Consider the following 17,757-nt stretch of genomic DNA (forward strand, 5'->3'; position numbering starts at 1 on the left):
CTTGGAGTCAATATCAGAATTCTCAATAGTGATAAAAGAGATAATGGTAAATAGGCAACACTTGAAAATATTCTGGCTGGGAACTTATTAGAATTGCAGACTTCTTTCCCCAAATCCTTTTTGAACATATTATTTTCCTACTCAAATTGTTATATCATACGTAAACTCCCATTCTGTCTGTCCTGGTCTCCCACAATTTGGCCTTACCCTACTTATTCAGAGTCATTTCCCTACTTCTCTCTGTATTTGGCTAATGTTGTTTCTCAATTCCTAGAAAACCCAGTCCCTCCACTTTCATCTATATAAATCGTTCTAGGGCTTTCAAAGACTTTCACTGACTTTTCCTGAGAATGCAAACTCATGTTGATGCTATATCACTCTCAGTCAAACACAGTCTGATATTTTATTTCTGATTGCTGTTTGCATGTGTCAGTTTTATCTCATTGCAAGATATTTGAGGAAAGGGACCATGTTTGACCTGACCATGATTTTTTCAGTACTGGCTATGAAGTAGTTACAATCTTAGAAATAAAAGGGATCTTGGGTTAGCAGTCATGGGAACTAGAAATCATCAGTTCAATTCTCCTGCTTTACAGATGAGGATACTGAAACCTAGGGAAAATGAATAACAGGGACTTCAGAGCTAGTTATCTAATAACTAGAGGCCCGATGCATGAAATTCGTGCAAGAGTAGGCCTTCCTTCCCCTGGCTACCATCACCGGCTTCCCTCTGGCACCTCGAACCCGGGCTTCCCTCCGGCCACCGGCAAGCACCCGGGACCTGAGCTTCCCTCGCAGTCCCGGCTTCATCCAGAGGGACATCTGGTCTAATTAGCATATTATGCTTTTATTATTACATTATTATAGATTAACCATTCGCTAATCCATTCTGAAATTTACTGCTACACTGGGAACTCTAGGTTGAGCTGTGCTTCTCAGTCTAACATGTATGACTCACCAGGAGGACCTCGATTCAACAGGTTGGGGATGGGGCTTGAGGTTTGGCATTTCTAACCAGCTCCCCAGGGAAAATTACAACTCTTTCTCAGACCAAAGAGTCTAAGTGGTGTGTCTTGTGTCTGTCATTGGACCAAGGAAAGAAAGGATACTCAATATTTTATATGAAATCAAAGAGAAAAATAGAGGAAATACTGGAAGAATTACTCAGGACAAGTCATGTTAAATAGGAACACTCAGCATATCTCTAACTACCTAGTTCTTTGTTACCAGGAATAATTCTTATACAAAGGAACACATGACTGACTACATCCCATTGCTGATAAATAACAAATACTGGGTGTCCTTGGTCCTTTGGTTTTATTTGTGGTTTACTGTGCCCTTCCCTTTGAGAATGAGAGGCAATGTAAGGAAAAAAGAGAAGTATTTAAATAAAGCAATTTGTTACTTTTTGTTATATTATTGTTTAGCAACTCCATGAAATGGTTTTGGGTGATAAGCAAAAAAAAAAAAAATTCTGAGGTGTTCTAAATTGAAGAGCAGGCTGGAGAGTGAAAGAGATGAAACTGTTAGCCTATTAATGGCTGCTGACCAGCTCACAAAAGACTTCTCACATTCCTGTTTTAACCCCTTGGAATTTTGGATTAATTTCCAGGTGGGTATTTCCTGCCATTTCTTTTAGCCAGGCACCATCTAACTCCAGGAGCCTTTGCTCATCTACAGGTGCTTTTCCAGACTGCTGCCCACAGCCAATCTGTAGGAGTGGACATTTCTTTATGGGGACTCTGCTACCCCAGCGCTGGCCCTGCTTCACTGTCCCCCACACCTTTGCCCATAGCTCATGTGAATTCTGTCAGACTACCTCTTTCTTTCCCATTCCTCATACTGGAGGTGGGACAGTGGACATGCTGTCTTTCCTACCTGGCCATGCCCCTGGTAATTTAGACTCCATGCCCCAAGACCAGTCTTTTGTCTTAGCATTTTTAACTCAATAAAACCTCACTTAAAAATAAATTCAGTCGTGGAAGTTAAAGATTTTTTAGTTTAAAATGAGCATAAGATAATAAAACTAAGTGATAAAATGGTGTTTTGTGGTATCTGAAGATTTAAATTATACTCATATACCCATAAAATCAGGTTATTCAGTAAGCTCTCCAGGTGCTTGTAATATAATAGCCCACTCCTGTGCTGACTCAGCAGCTTCCATATCATAAATGACTGTCCCCGGAGCAATTCATCAATTCCTGCTAAATGGTCAATGCGGTTTGCAATGAGGAGCTGTTTTGGTTGTCAAGATAAGCAGTTTTGACTGTCCACTTGTGAGCTCATTAATTGCTAAGGGTTCACCTTACAAATAAGAAATCCTCCTCATGCCCTAGCCAGTTTGGCTCAGTGGATAGAGTGTCAGCCTGCAGACTAAAAGGTCCCATGTTTGATTTTGGCCAAGGGCACATACCTGGGTTGCAGGCTAGATCCCGAGTGTGGGGCGTGCAGGAGGCAGCTGATCAATGATTCTCTCTCATCATTGATGTTTCTATCTCTCTCTCCCTTCCTCTCTAAAATCAATAAAAATATATTTAAAAAAAAGAAATCCTCCTCATGTGTATATTAAATTTTGTCACCTGGGCAGGACTCTGATGTGGTGACATGTGCTTCCATTTCTTGATTTCCATTTATGTGCAGCATCACATTCTAGCATCAGATAGTGGCCCTGTAAGCCATCTGGCCAATTTGAGCACCCTTTCTTGTAAATAGGGATGATCCTGATCATCTCACAGGACATGGTAAAGATTAAACTGTGCAAAATCCCTGTTATAGCAGAAAAACTGATACATGCAAATTGGGTGATGGTTATAATGACTTCTGCATACTAAAGAATTCAAATGACTTGCCTTTAGCGTCTACTAGTAAACTAGTATGCCGTTCACAGTAGTGCTTTGTATCTCAACTCTTTAAACTATCTGGAGTGATTGGTGCAGGTGTTTATACAAAAACTAGAGGCCCAGTGCACGACATTCATGCTCTGGAGGGTGGGGAGTTGGTCCCTCAGCCTGGCCTACGTGCTTTAGCAGTCCAGGAGCCCTCAGGGGATGTCCCACTGATGGCTTAGGCTCACTGTCAGCCCAGCCTGTGGCTGAGCAGCGCTTCCCCTGTGGGAGCACACTGACCACCAAGGGGCAGCTCCTGTGTTGACCACTGCCCCCTGGTGGTCAGTGCACCGTCATGCAACCAGTTGTTCCATTGTTGGGTCAATTTGCATATTACCCTTTTATTATATAGGATACCTGTCAAGAGGAAGAATGCTATAGCTCTGGGCTACCTAACCCATCCTTCAACACATGCTCTTATAGTTCCCCAATTTTTAATTTCTAGAGATAAACTGAGCTCAAATAAGTTACCCATGTCTGTGGTTATCTCCCCTTTTTCCTTCCATTATTAGGTCCCTGACCGACAGAAAGCCTTGCAATGAGCTGATGACAATTAGAATTGCATCTAAGGATGCTCTGCATAAAGCAGAGGTTTTCTCTAGTTGAAATTGTACTGTTTGATCTATTCTTAGGTGCTTTGGAGGCCAATGCATTTGGCATAACTTTCACAACAATACATATTTTGAGTTCCAAACCACAAACTTAGAAATGAAGAGTTTAAAGTTGAGGCTATAAAAGAAAACTAGAGATTTCTTTTGTGAAATGGCCTCGATAATTAAATTCTTGAACTGTTGTTCTGCCTGATGCTAACGGTCTTTTAGTTTAGCAGGTGACTTCACCGCAGTTTTTATTTCTAAAGTCACTCATATTGCTTCATTGTTAGAAATGTTCCCATTCACTCATCAAAGCAGAATTCAACTTTATTATGCCTCACTCTGCACTAAACTTGGAGATCAGAGAGGTGTCACAAACCAGACAGTATCCTTTTCCCTTTATGACACCCAGGGTGGCCAAAGGCTGAAGAGTGGGGAAGCAGCCAGTACTATTTAGAACGGGCTGGGGCTGTTTAATTAAAAAATTAATCATAATCTTCCTTTGGCATTCTGAACCTGAGCTTCCGAGGAGCAATTTGGCTCTGATAATTAATCAGTCACCTCTTTAGCCCAAAATTTTTACCCACATTACTTTACCCAGTTTTTAAAATGAACACTTAAAATGAAACAAAACAAAAACACCCAAAACTGCAGAACAATAAATCTGGCTACATTCTGGGAAATGGTAAATGACAAATTCTCCTCCTAAGACTGCAAAAGCACCTTTAATTCTTGGAAATGAGCAATTGGTATTTGTTAGTAGTGCTTACTCTGAGTAATGGAACTACTAATGCTAATATCTATTTTAACATATTTTTAATGCCTTTCTTATGAGCCTGGAGTGGGAAATTTGCCCCATTTCCCTTTCTTTTAAGAGATGTGAAAAGCATCATTTCATTTTCTAATTCTTGTAGCCACATTTCAGATGAGTGCTTTTAATTAAAGCTGTGGCCAAGGAGAATATGTTGCACCAGACTACTATGATAATTTTGCTGATAGCAGCTTTTCAAGTTTGGGGAGCCTTTTGCTTTGCAGCAGGAGTTGAATACGTATGGTGGTTTAATACATGTAAAAGCTCCTTAGAAAGAAAATATTGGGAATGTAAATGTGAGGTGTCACTGTTATTGGATTCCTAGTTTGATGACTCACAACATTTTGGAGGTGAAAATGCCATTGTAATTTATTCCATATTGCTTTTGTAATTCCTCAGTGTTAGAGACCTGGGTACTTCCAGGTCATGGATGCTGAAAAGCCAAAGCTAAAGGGTTAGAAATAATTATAAAACTTCACTGAGAATATGAACAGGCCACAGGGGTTTCTCTATGATTTTTCTGCCAGAATTACTTAGTGTAAACTCTTCCAGAAGCAAGGAGAAGAGAATTTTCTAGAGGGCAGATGGGTTCCTTGAGGAAAGTTGGTTCTTCCCTCTCTATAGGAATATGATTGGGATCAGAAGTTTCAGTGACAAATCCTAGTTTTATTCTCAGATTCAGAAGGCACTGTCGGTTCAATGGTCTGGAAACTACAAGATGAAAATTAGAAATCAATGGAGCAATTACAACCCCCCCCCCGCACCCCCAAATACCTCATTGTGCTTATGGAAAGTTGCTTAGTTAGCCATAGTCTAGTGATTCGCTATTTTGTTTTGCAAAGTGGGATTCCCTTAATTTCGTATTTGCTGTGTGTGAGTCAATGATGATTCACAGATCAAATTTGCATAGTGCAAAGTATAACAAATTTTTAAAGAGTCAAATTCAATCTCAAAGCACTTTAGGAATACAAGGTTGTAGATGCCTCTCCTCACCCCCAACCTAGGGTCTCTCCCTCGGTCTTCCCTCCTCCCTGCCATCTTCTATCCACAATGCTCAGACAATGAGGCTTTCAGCTTAGCAGGCTTTCATAGTTAGAGCTTTAAGTATGAAAATGAGGCATAAGAACAGTTACCTCAATTATATGAAAACTGTAATAAGAAGCTCAACCTGATATAATAAGCAGAGTAAATAGCAAGGGAAAACCTGAGAATTATCTGAGTGACTTGAGAGGTTTAAATACAAGCTCTTAATTAGGTTATACTTACCTTGTCCACAAGGCAGCTCAGCATTAATTAAAAGAGATGATTAGTAAGCAAATAAGATTCTGTCTCATCAAGTGCGGCACTGGTTCCTTTTCTAAATAACTTACAGTCTTAGCCTCAGATAAAGAAGAGTCTTTGAGGAAGGACTCAATGTCCGATGGTGCTCTTTCTTGCTATTGCTCTATAAGGCAGTTTTAAAACGTTACCTGGGACCCACCCCTGTAAGACAATGCTGAAACCAAAGCTTTAGTATCTGCATCTCTTTGACTTTGGTCCCCCTGTTCTGACTTTTATGATGCATCTGAATAAACTGTCAGGTCCCCCAGAAGCCCAGGAGTGCCTTGTTTGGGGACATGACATTTGGTAATACGTGGCTTGGTGTTGAGAAAGAGTGAGAATCCTTCATTCACTGTCAGCTTTGAATGTCTCCTTCCTGTGACACCGTTACTCTGCAATGTGTGAGAGAAGCTGGATTCATTTGTTTTACTAGAGCTTGTCAAGCCTGGGAATTGAAGCCGGAATACTACAAAGGACTAGGAAGGGCTCAGAACATGGTTCTATTAATAGCCTAGGATGCAATTTCACCAAGAGCTCTTCCTGTTCACAGCTTCTGCATCTAAGGAAGCTCATCCAATAATAGTGATCTTCTATCTCTAGCACAAAGTTTTCAGAATCCTTATAAAAAGCTAGAAAAATAATGGCAATGAGCTTCTTTCCAAAACACAACTATAGTGTATACGAAGCACACAGGGCAGAGAAGAAACAGAACTGCTAGGGAGTCCTGAGGAGCCAGGATTTGAGAACTATCTCTGTCGTTAAATAATTGTGTGACTCTTGGGAGATAATGCAACTTGACTGGGTTCCATATAAAATAGGTAGAGAGATTTGGGATTATTTAGAATTTTTTTAAGCCTGGCTGGAATAACCTGGCTAACTTAAAACAACAACAACAACAACAAAAAACCGGATGCCAGTTTCTATCCCAGACCAAGAAGGAGACTCTCTGGGGGAGATTCTTACATGAGCATCTGTAGGAGCCTCTGCGGTACTCCAGAGCCTCCAGGCTGAGAGCCATTGCACCTGATCCCTCCAGTGTCTTTGGTGCCCAGAGCTCCGTGGTATCATGCTGTACTGCCTATACCATAGCATATAATGCTCCTGAACAGGTATGGTTTTAATAATTTTAATAACAATGAAAATAATTTTAATGATTCTCTTTATTCCAATTGTATCTTCCACCAACCTCCAGCAGCCTCTGCCTCACCTTGTGTCCAGACCACATGGGCATTTTGAAGACCCAAGCACTTCATCTTGGGTTGTCTTAAGGGAACAGTTAATGTTATACCTTATTTAAAAAAACTAATGAAGGTCAATGTTAATCTGCCCTCTAGAATTTTTGACCACTTTGCTAAAAATCATTTCAACTTTCAAATATTTTGTCAGGAGCAGGCGACCAAAGACATATTAAGTTAGTTGACTTGATTCACTTAAATTCTGGCCAATAATTTACCACAGCTTTCTATCTAAAGTCTGGCACTATTTCACAGACGGTAGTTTCTGATTTTCCCTTTGTCCAAACTGCAACCTTATTTGTTGAAGAGGACGAGAAATAAAATTGGTGCAAACGACCATCCTGCCTAATAAAACAAGACATATGACATTTGGACAACTCAACCTCTTTGTCTAGACAGGAGAATCAAAATACTTCAAGGGCAAATATTCAAAGTGGACAAAATGTGCATTGTGTCTGGTGAATAGCTTGGGCTCCCACTTGTCCTATCTAATAAAGAGGGAATATGCTAATTGACCTTCATGCCGTCGCAAAGATGGCAGTGGCCACAGTCAATAAGGAGGGAATATGTTAATTGACTGCTCCGCCCTCAAAGATGGTGGTGGCCACAGCCAATAAGGAGGGAATATGCTAATTGACTGCCACCCTCAAAGTTGGCAGTGCCCACAGCCACAAGATGGCAGCACCCAGTCTCCTCAGCCCTGCCTGGGCAGCAGTTGCGCCTGCCTCCGGAGTCCCCCAGTCTCCTCAGACCCCAGCTGCCCAGGCCTGGTCCGAGGCACAGGCAAGCCTCAGATGGTGGCTTCCCAGCTGCCCAGGGCCACCCAAGGCTCAGGTAACCAGGGCCGGCCGAGGCTTGTGCTGCCAGCAGTGGCAGCAGCAGAGGTGTGATAGGGCATCGCCTTCCCCTGATCACCAGGTCACCTCCTGCCCCTGAGGGCTCCCGGACTGTGAGAGGGGGCAGGCCGGACTGAGGGACGCCCCCCCCCGCCCCCGCCGTCTCCAGTGCATGAATTTTCATGCACCGGGCCTCTAGTTAAACATAAATCAGTTTCCAAAACATGTCCTGGTCACTGGAAGCATCATGGTAATTAGCATCTCCCCAGGTGATCACTTTGGAGGGACACTCTTACTTATGAGCAAAATAATGCTCAATTTGACAGACACTGCATTCGAACAGTGGAAATAATAACCAGAAGCTTACTTACCATATGCCTCTGAGTTTGTGGCATGATACTTGCTGGCATCATTCGAGGACCCTATGAAGTCACTGGGTGTACCACTCTATGATTATTGCCTACTAAGTCACTTCCTCTCCTGCAGTACTTTTCTTATAGGGAAAGTGTGCATGACTTTTAATTAATGCATGGTTCAAGAAGACACTGTATATGTTTCAATCCATACTGTGAATGGGGACTGTGCTGAGCTGGGGACCCTTAATGATCTTGTGTAGGCAATTGCATCCCTTAATTGGATGTGGAAGTTACCATCTCCATTTCCCTAGTTCTGTACAGGCCTAGACTAACCCTTCTTTCTTTTGCCAGACCTCATTGGAAGTTGCATATAGCATCTCTTTTTCCCCAATATATTATTCAAAATTGGTTTAATCTAATATATAGCTTAGAATTAAGTTTTTCAGGGAAAAACTGTGAGAATAGCTTATAGCTATTCATGGTGAAGAAAACATTGCAGTCGGCAGGGGGGCGGGGTGCAGATGTGAGAATGGGGAGGGGAGAGAAAAAAGACAAGAGAGGTGGCTTTGTTGCCCATTTCTGGATTGTAACTGGTGTGAAGCAACTTATCTTGCATTTTGTAGTATGCTTCTCTAAGCAAAATTTTCTCTCTGAACTCGGAAGCCTCTGTGGCATGCCTGAGAACAGCCACCTCCAACTGCTCCACCCTCGACGATCTCTCTTTCAACAGAAGCAAGCTTGTTGGAATACAGCATTTCTAGAATTTCCAAAAACACGTGCTATACTTTTCTCCTGGCAAAATCTGACAGCCAAGTAGGAAGAGGTCCATGATGAAAGTTGAAATTTAGAAGTGACAATTCTGAGAACTAAAATGTGTTTATTTCCTAAGGCTTCCTTTCCAAAGAAAAATGCTTTTCATATGGAGCACTTCCATTGAGAACATTATTGAACACAGCTGCTTGGAGAAAAAGCACTCAATCTGATAGAAGGGAGAAGAAAATAGACTGGCATGATCATTTCTACTTTGAATTGAGAGAAATCCTAGTTACCAATAGAACAAAATAGAAACCTAAAGATAAGATTTTTTTTTTAACCAAAGGAGTTAGAAAAACATGTCTTAACAATGAGACCCAGATAGTAACATAATAAATAGTGGATAGAAAGCTACTTATTATGAATAAAAACAACAGTCATGTGTCTGATCTCATACTAATCTTCAGAGGGAGGTTTGTTTGCCTCATTTTATAGAGAAAGAGCATAGATACATAGGACAAGGTAATTAGAGCAGGTTACCCAGCCAGGAAATGGCAGAATTGGGATTAGGTCTAAAGAGTAAATCTCCAGCTCTTTACCATTGCCTTGTAGGACTTGTGAGAGAATTTGGGAAATGAATGAATGTTTTTCTGATTACCATGGCTTTGTTGGAATGGCCACCTCCTTGGAACTCAATGGTACCGAAAGCATCCGTGGGGCTGAGTTGAGTGTGCTTGCTGATGGACCACTTCTCGGACTGGATGTCATTTCGGGAGAGGCGACTCTCATTTTTCTCATTCTGAAGAACGGAGATACTGGGAGTGAGGCCCACATGCTGGCCTATTAGACGCCCGCAGCAACACCTATAACATAGGAGGTCAAAGTGAACCATTATATTAGCCGCTACTGGAGTACACACTTAAGGCTGGAAAATCTACAGTCTATAGCAAGCCAGTTAGTCAGTTTTCAGGTGGAATCCCATATTGTGGTTGTATCAGGCACATGAGGAACTCAGGATTTACCTGACAATATCCCTTTTCTTTTCTGCTGCCTCCTCATTTTCCTTTAGCTGTGTAAGCTGTACCATGTCTCCTGTTCTTCACCCACCCCTCTCACACCTGCCATATTGATCAAGTTTGGAATCTGCGAACAAAAGCTCTGTAGATGTTTTTACTTCTTACTCCTCCCGTCGATCAAATCTTGCAGGAAGGACACTGAGCAGCTCCCAGGGAAGAATTTTAATATGCACATTTAAATGAGGAATCTCACTCATAGGTGAGTCACTACCTAACTTGTCTTTTCCAAATTGACATTGACTGTCAAAAAGCCAATTCAGAGGGAAAAAATCTGCAGCTAAAGTGTTCTTAAAGAAACAATGAAAGAATTATTCACAAGATATCCGAAAACAAAATTCACTCCTTAACACATGAAAATGTCCTTCAGACTTTCCTACCACTGTGGATATGATTACTGTTATAACACTGATACATAGTTACCATTTATTAAATGCTAACAGTGTGGCATTCACTTTATGAGTATAATACTGTAATTTTGAAGGTTAGATAATTTCTCAAGGTTACATAGTCTATGACTCTATAGTCTATATTTTAAACTGTTTAGTACATTGCCTTTTAAAAAAGGCATTTCCAGACATTGATATGTTACTTTATCCCAAATACTTCCCACTCTTTTGATCTTCAAAAAGGTAAGTAGGATACTAAAAAATGTGCTTGGATAGGAATCTGAAGGTCTGCAGTCTAATTAGTAATCTGCTAAAAGTCATTAATTTAAAAATCTCCTTTTCACTACAGTAATGCATGTTGGTACAAAGAAGTATTTTGATGAAATGCTTAAAAGAGAAAACCAGCAACCATACTAACATATATATATATATATTCCATCTTAGATATAGTGATTAATTCCTTCCCTGGTGGTATATTTGTTATTCTGTATAGATTAGATTCTTAGAGAATTCACTGCAAAGATGGCATATTATGTGGTATGTGTATATGTGATTGCTGCAAAAATGTCCAGCAACAATAAAAATTGAACTTTAATTCCACATTGGTCTACATGTAATGAATAGTGCTAACTATCATAGTTTTCCCATAGTTGCTACTCCATGTTCTCAGTACATGATAAAGACAGCAAAATTACCTATGGGGGTCTTTGGTGCTGGGTATGATGTGAACACATTCTCTTTTATAAAATGCTCTTTCTATCCAGGATTTCTGAGCCTAAAAAAAAAAAGAAGAAGAGTAAAGGTGAACATAATCTTCAAGTATTTTAGGCAGCAAAATTTCAGAATAACATGATAGACTAGTACCTCATAAACTGAATTGAAATTGTGGTTACACACATCAACAGTGACTCCAACAAAAGCAATCATTCCCAGAACATGATAATTAGGTTGTTCAACATTATTAATATTGTGAATTAAAGGAAATGATCATAATAAAAAATAGTGATAGAACCATATACAAATTCATGATTTTTGAAGGACAGAAAAACAATGCTCTTTTTAGAGAAAATGAAAAATATACAGCAGTATGTTTTTAACCCTACAGATAACAAGTATTCAGTTGTGGGAAAATATACAGTTGAACCTTGAACAACACATATTGGAACTGTGTGGGCCCACTTACATGTGAATTTTTTAAATAAATAGTGTAAATGTATTTTCTTTCCCTTATGATTTTCTTAATACCATTTCTTTAGCTTACTTTATTGTAAGAATACAATATTTAATACATACAACAAACAATGTATGTATTAATCGACTACTTACGTTATTGGTAAGGCTTTCGGTTAACTGTAGGCAATTAGTAGATAAGTTTTTGGGGAGTCAAAAGTTATTCTCAAATTTTTGACTGCGGGAAGTTGGCTTCTCTAAACCTTGCTTTGTTCAAGGGTCAACCATATATCTAAACAAATACAAAGTTTTCATGGCTGATACTTAGATATTCCTTGGAGAAGGAAAGAAAAATGGTGAGGGAATTACATAACTCAAGGGCCCTAATCCATCACCATGATTTTTCTAAAATCTAAATTAGCAGTGCTTAAATACAAAGGGGGAAAAATGGAAATGAAAACATAAGCAAGATAAATGTCTTCATCACAGTCCAAAATTTCACAGGTAATGCCTTTGGAAGGAAGTACGATAGCACTTTTCTTGCATCCCACATGCCTTTAAGCATAGAAAATACAGCTTCTAAGATGGGTATTGTTGGGACTGTCCACCCAGAAGTCTGGCCACTAAGACGGGGCTCCAGGAAAGATAAAAGGCAGTTCTGGAAAACTCTACCCTCTTTGTCCCAAAGCAGAGTGTCCATCCTGCATCCTTTTACCCCTTTCTTTATAGCATTTGAAACGGAAGTGTCTCTTATGGAATCCAGAAAGCTTCTCTAAAGATTCCTTCTCTAAGTGTTTAAGATGAAAGTTGCTATAGCAACTTAAAATGTTATTTCTATCTGGTGTCATCTTCTACCTAACCCAGAGTCAGGATTAAATTCACACTCTTAAAATACACAAGGCCAAAGCGCAGCCAAGCTGTTTACTTGGCCTGTCTCAATGACCACTGTTAACTGTGACAAGCCCCCAATTGCCGGCCATGATTGATAATGACTCTGCCAAGGCCCCAAATATCCATATAAGTTGTGCTAAGGTCTGGTTTGCCCTCCACCCCTTATTTGTGCATCTCCTTCCTCTTTCAAAACAGAGTGTCGCCCTAACCGGTTTGGCTCAGTGGATAGAGCGTCGGCATGCAGACTCAAGGGTCCCATGTTCGATTCCGGTCAAGGGCATGTACCTTGGTTGCGGGCACATCCCCAGTGGGGAGTGTGCAGGAGGCAGCTGATTGATGTTTCTCTCTCATCAGTGTTTCTGACTCTCTATCTCTCTCCCTTCCTCCCTGTAAAAAAATCAATAAAATATATTTAAAAACAAAACAAAACAAACAAACAAACAAAAAAAAAACACAGAGTGTCCACAAGCATGTGGCCCTGAAGGCAGTGGTTGTCTAATACTCATGACATGACAACACGGGGGATGCCTGAGGGGTACGTAGGAACTGCATCCTGTTTCAGTCATGGTCACAATCAGGTCCCATACTTTCTGAGTGTTTATGCACTATCCACATGACAGGGAGCGCCCACCCTGCCTCAGAGATCCGTGGGTCCAGGGGGCCTACTGCACCCTCCCACCACCAAGGCTACATTTGCAGTTCTATTTGTCAGCTGGGCATGAAAAAGCCCCAGTGTCTATTCTCAAAGAATTTTTCTTTTCAAATATGTAGGAAAAGCTAGTGGCTACATCTTTGCAACAGTGTAGATGATAACCAGTCTTTATCTCTCTGAAAAGCCTGTAAGTTAAGCTATTCATGGGCTGTGATTTTTTCCTAGACACTGAATACTCTCGTTGATAACATCTCTTGGCAGAAAGATGGTAAAAATATTCCTCACTGGACATTTGAAACCAACTTTCCCTACACCTTGGGGAGCAGAAAAGAGTGCACTTTCCTTTTTTCTTTGTGGTCCACTTTGGCTAGGGTTCAGAAGGATCTTTTGGGGGAGAACCTGAGAATTTCAGGGCGTACTGATCAATACTCTCTGAGAGAAAGCAAGAATGGTAACATCATGGGTAGAGCATGAGGTTCGCAGTTAGAAAAAACGGTGTGAGTGGGACTCAGCTATGTGGACCAAGTCAAATAATTTCTTTGTTCCTCAGATTTCCTCATCTATAAAATGGGCACAACAACATGCCCAGCACACAGTTGTCACTGTTATTTGGGAACTGTGTTTTCACTCCAAGAAGTGGGGCAGTCCCAGGTTGGTTCTGATACTAAAAGTTCAGGGGAAATTTCAGACCAGAGTACTGTGATTTTGCTGTAGCAGATTGACCTAGATTGATCTCACTTTGTATTGGGGAATACTGGCCAATAACGAGGTATGTAGGAAAGCTATTTAATTTCCCTGAGGCTTTTCTATAACATGAGGATAATCATAGCTTTTTTGGAGAGTTGTATTGATCAAAGATAATTCAGGGAAAGCACCTGGCACTTAGTAGGAACTCAGTAGGTAGTAACGCCTCAGCTTTATGAAGGGCTCATTGTGTGCCTGGATTTGTGTCATGTGTTATCTCCGTGGAGGCTCATAAAAACCCTGTGATTACTATTATATACATTTTATCAATGAAGAAACTAGTCAGATGCAGCAAATAAATTTTACAGCCAGAGTTTGAAGTTGAGCAGTCTGATTCTAGGGTTCACACTCTTACTCGCTGCCTCCCAAGTGGGATATTATTTAAACTCACACACACACACACACACACTGATTTCAGAGATAAAGGGGAAGAGAGAAAGAGAGAGAGGGAAACATTGATGATGAGAGAGAATCATTAATCAACTTCCTCCTGCACACCCCGGCATGTGCCCTGACTGGGAATTGAACCGTAATCTCCTGGTTCATAGGTTGATGCTCAACTACTGAGTAACACCAGCCAGGCACCAAATTGGATATTATTGATATTAAATACTCTTGATCTTGGCAGTGCCATCTGTGCATGTCAGGAAGTGCCTTGGTATTTGAAAAGAGTTGGCCTTCTAGAGGCATGTCTTAGAACCAGTTCATACTTGTATTTTTCCTCTTGTCATTTCCCCTTTCTGTGGGGACTGTTCATTACTCACTATGCTATCTATTCTTCCTCTCTCCTTCAGGTAAAGGATTTGGGTGGGACATTCAGAAGCCATCAGATTATGAGAAGGAAACAAAGAGGGGAAATCTTTATAATAACTACAACAAAGAAGTGCAATCACAGTAGGACTCCCAGTTTGAGAATCTGGGAGACCATGACATAGATTGGATTTTTCAAGGGCACCTTCATTTTTTCTCTCTCTCATGGATCCCAGTTTCAACTTGGAAAGCCCTGGCAGTTTTACTCAGATGCTATGTAGTAAAGGTACTACATGTAGATTGCCAACTTGTTTGTTAGTCTTTAATTATAAAGTAATTTGACTGTGTGCAGTTTACCAACTTCATTACCTTCTAAAAGGTGGCAGGGCACTTCACTGTTAGCAAAGGGACCAAGGGTTAGTTTCTATTTCTTCTTATTAGAGGACTAACCACTTCCCTTGCAAAGGCACCGAAAATTGGGAGGAGGAAAAAAAAGAAACATAATGTAAAAAGAATCTTTCCATCACTCATAATTGAACTGGATCCTTTCTTCTTTGAGAAGTATAATACATAACCGAAAGAATGTATGTATAGCACATGAATTAGAAATTTTACAAAATATCACACATAGTTAACTGTGCTCTATTGTGGGTTTTGCTTTACTGTGCTCTTTATTCTGGTCTTTAGTGTGGACAGATAGTAGACTTTTAAAATTATTTTCTTTGAGAGGGCATACTTGAAGTGTAATCAAGGTTTAACTTGTTCTCTAACCCAATTCCCTTTTCATTTGTTCCAAGTCTTTGAATGGCTCTGTGCAGGCTTTCTACTTGGCTTGAACATCCAACTAGGTTAGTTCAGAATGGCTATCCTTATTGTTAGAAAGCATGAAAGAGTTCTGACATGCCGTGCTTCTAGCTGACCATATATCATGTGAAACCTCAATGGACAAAGTGTTCAAAAATGTCTTTTAAATATACTTCGGAAGTCTCGTGTACTTTTACTTTAGGAAATCACTCATGTACATTCTTTTCTAAAGGTAGAATGGTCACGTCACCATGACGGAGTCTGTGAAAGGCTATTTTCGTTCCTGTCTTTCTGCATTATCAGTCATGTGTGATGTGTAAAAGGAAAGTGTTTTCCAAAGGTTAATGATTAAAAGACATCTCATTCAAAACACAAATGAGGACATTCACATTTTAAACAAAGTATAATGATTACCCTCAAAGAGTAAATTAATTATGAATTTTAAAAGTCTAATGTACCATAAATAAAGCAGCAAAATTATAGAAACAAACAGCTATAAAGACAAAAAAAATAAGTTATTTCTTTTAAGGTTTTGACTCTTTTTTCACAAAGTCTCTGCTACAAAGGTGCGTCCCCCAAATTACTTTTGACTCTTATCATTATCCACTCTGCACTCGCTATAGAATCAAGGACTTCTCCAGGCAGGAGTGGTTTACAAGTGCACACACAGAGTATGTATTAAATCAGAAATTCTTGGAGCATGCTATTACATTCCACCCTTTAGCAGGAAAACTTTAACCAAACAACAACAACCCAGACCAGTAATCATAAGATTAAAAAAAAAGAGTCCATTAACTTTATAGGAATACATTGCAAGCAAAATTTCACTAATGTTCCTCATTGTGAGGCTCTCATGTTTTCAATGTACACTTTGTCCAAAACAGAACAAAATGCCAAAGACCCAACGGCACTGAATCCTATGTTCATTTTTTGCCTTTTGCTTTCCCTCAAGGTCTCCCTGGGCATTCCTTTGGTCTTCCTCTAGGTCCCCAGCTCCAATATTGGGAAGTTGAATAAGAGGAAAGTGAGCTGAAATCATTTTACCTGAGCACTGACTCTGGGTGGTGGCAAAGGCAGTCCCACGAGCAGCTCCTGTTGCTTTCATTTTGCTGTGTCTGGGGCTGGTCATCCCGTTAATAATGCTCTTATGACCGCCCACTGGAAAAAAAAAGTCACTTGCCCGGCTCGTCCCCCAAGAGACCTTTCAAGTAAGCAATGAACTTGGGCAGATTAGCCCCTTGGAATGTGCTGCTGTGGGATTAGCCTCAGTAAGAATCCCATGGACATTCCCTCGCAGTCTCAAACACTGCTTGATTTGAACATTGAATCTGACGCCAGGAGAAAAACAAATCCCCGGAGAGATCGGATTTAACTGGCACAAGTCCTGACAGGCTCACCCCCCTTTTCTTTTTCCATTTTCAGCGAGAAGGCTTGTGAAAGTGTGATAAGGTGTTCTGAGTTCTGAAAAGTTCAACTTTCGAAAGCAAATCCTTCTAAAGAAACAGTGTATTAAGGCTCCAAGTGGGTTGAACACACAAGCCGCATTGTTCGTTCTTCCCCAAAGAATGGAATGATAGTATTTCTTTAAAGAGGAACTGCTAAGAACTGAACGTTTCAAAAGAATAGTTTGATCCCTGATCATGAGCCCAAGGAGAATAAAGTTTGAGTTTGCCAGTGACCTTCCACAACTTCTAAAATGTCAATAAATAAGAAAACTTGTCTGATTACTCTGATCCTGCAGCCCCTCTCCCAGGATTGCAGAGGTGTGGTTAGAACCCTACACGCCCCTGTTTCCCTATTTAAAAAAGATGAGCAGTGACCATTACAGCACACATTCAGGATGCGGACTAAAAGCAGTGACACTGTGATGTGTTTAGCTGAGCTGGCCCAACTGAGAGGTTCTGGCTCACACAAAAAGGCCTCTTTCGAATATCATCCAAGAGTGAATTTTTCATTTAATAGTTCTTAAAGTAAACACTTGGGGAGAAAAAAACCTCAAATTTCAACAAGGAAAAAAAAACTTTTTAATATACTTTTATTTTTTATGTTTTTAGAGAGAGAGGGAGAGGGATAGAGAGATACAAACATCAATGAGAAAGACACATCATTCATTGGCTGCCTCCTGCACGCCCCCTACTGGGGATCAAGCCTGCAACTCAGGCATGTGCCCTGACCAGGAATCGAACCAGTGACCTCTTGGTTCCTGGGTTGACGCTCAACTGCTGAGCCACACCACCCAGCCCCAAAATACTTTTTAAATAAGTGAATTTTTGAGCACTTCATCTCCAAAAGATTGAACTCTTCCCACAGACAGAAGTTAGAGCTGAGAGGTGGTATTTATGATGAACTTGGTGGGCTGTAATTCCATGAGGGCAGTGCCACTTTAGTCTTCACTTTTTCATAATCTCCATCAGAGTGCCTAGGATGTGTCCTGTGGACACTCACTGAGGGTCATAGTGTGAAATGAATGGCTTATCCCACACTTGAATTGGATC

The 17,757-nt window shown here is 40.5% G+C and overlaps 1 protein-coding gene across 8 annotated transcripts in view; it reads right to left on the reverse strand.

Annotated features, from left to right (window-relative positions):
• The window catches only part of TRPM3 (transient receptor potential cation channel subfamily M member 3), a 711,013-nt gene that overhangs the window by 232,908 nt on the left and 460,348 nt on the right, over positions 1-17,757 (reverse strand). For 6 of the 8 annotated variants that reach the window (XM_080667736.1, XM_080667735.1, XM_080667742.1 and 3 more), the window contains exons 2-3: positions 10,947-11,026; positions 9,448-9,652 (exon numbers count right to left, since the gene is read on the reverse strand). In XM_080667736.1, coding sequence (XP_080523862.1) covers positions 9,448-9,652; positions 10,947-11,026 — 285 coding nt within the window. Of the gene's footprint in view, positions 1-9,447; positions 9,653-10,946; positions 11,027-16,306; positions 16,580-17,757 lie in introns of those variants that run through there. The other 2 variants (XM_080667740.1, XM_080667739.1) reach the window with 1 other exon arrangement.

The sequence above is a fragment of the Plecotus auritus genome, assembly GCF_963455305.1.
Source record: "Plecotus auritus genome assembly, chromosome: 5".
Taxonomy (NCBI): Eukaryota; Metazoa; Chordata; class Mammalia; order Chiroptera; family Vespertilionidae; genus Plecotus; species Plecotus auritus.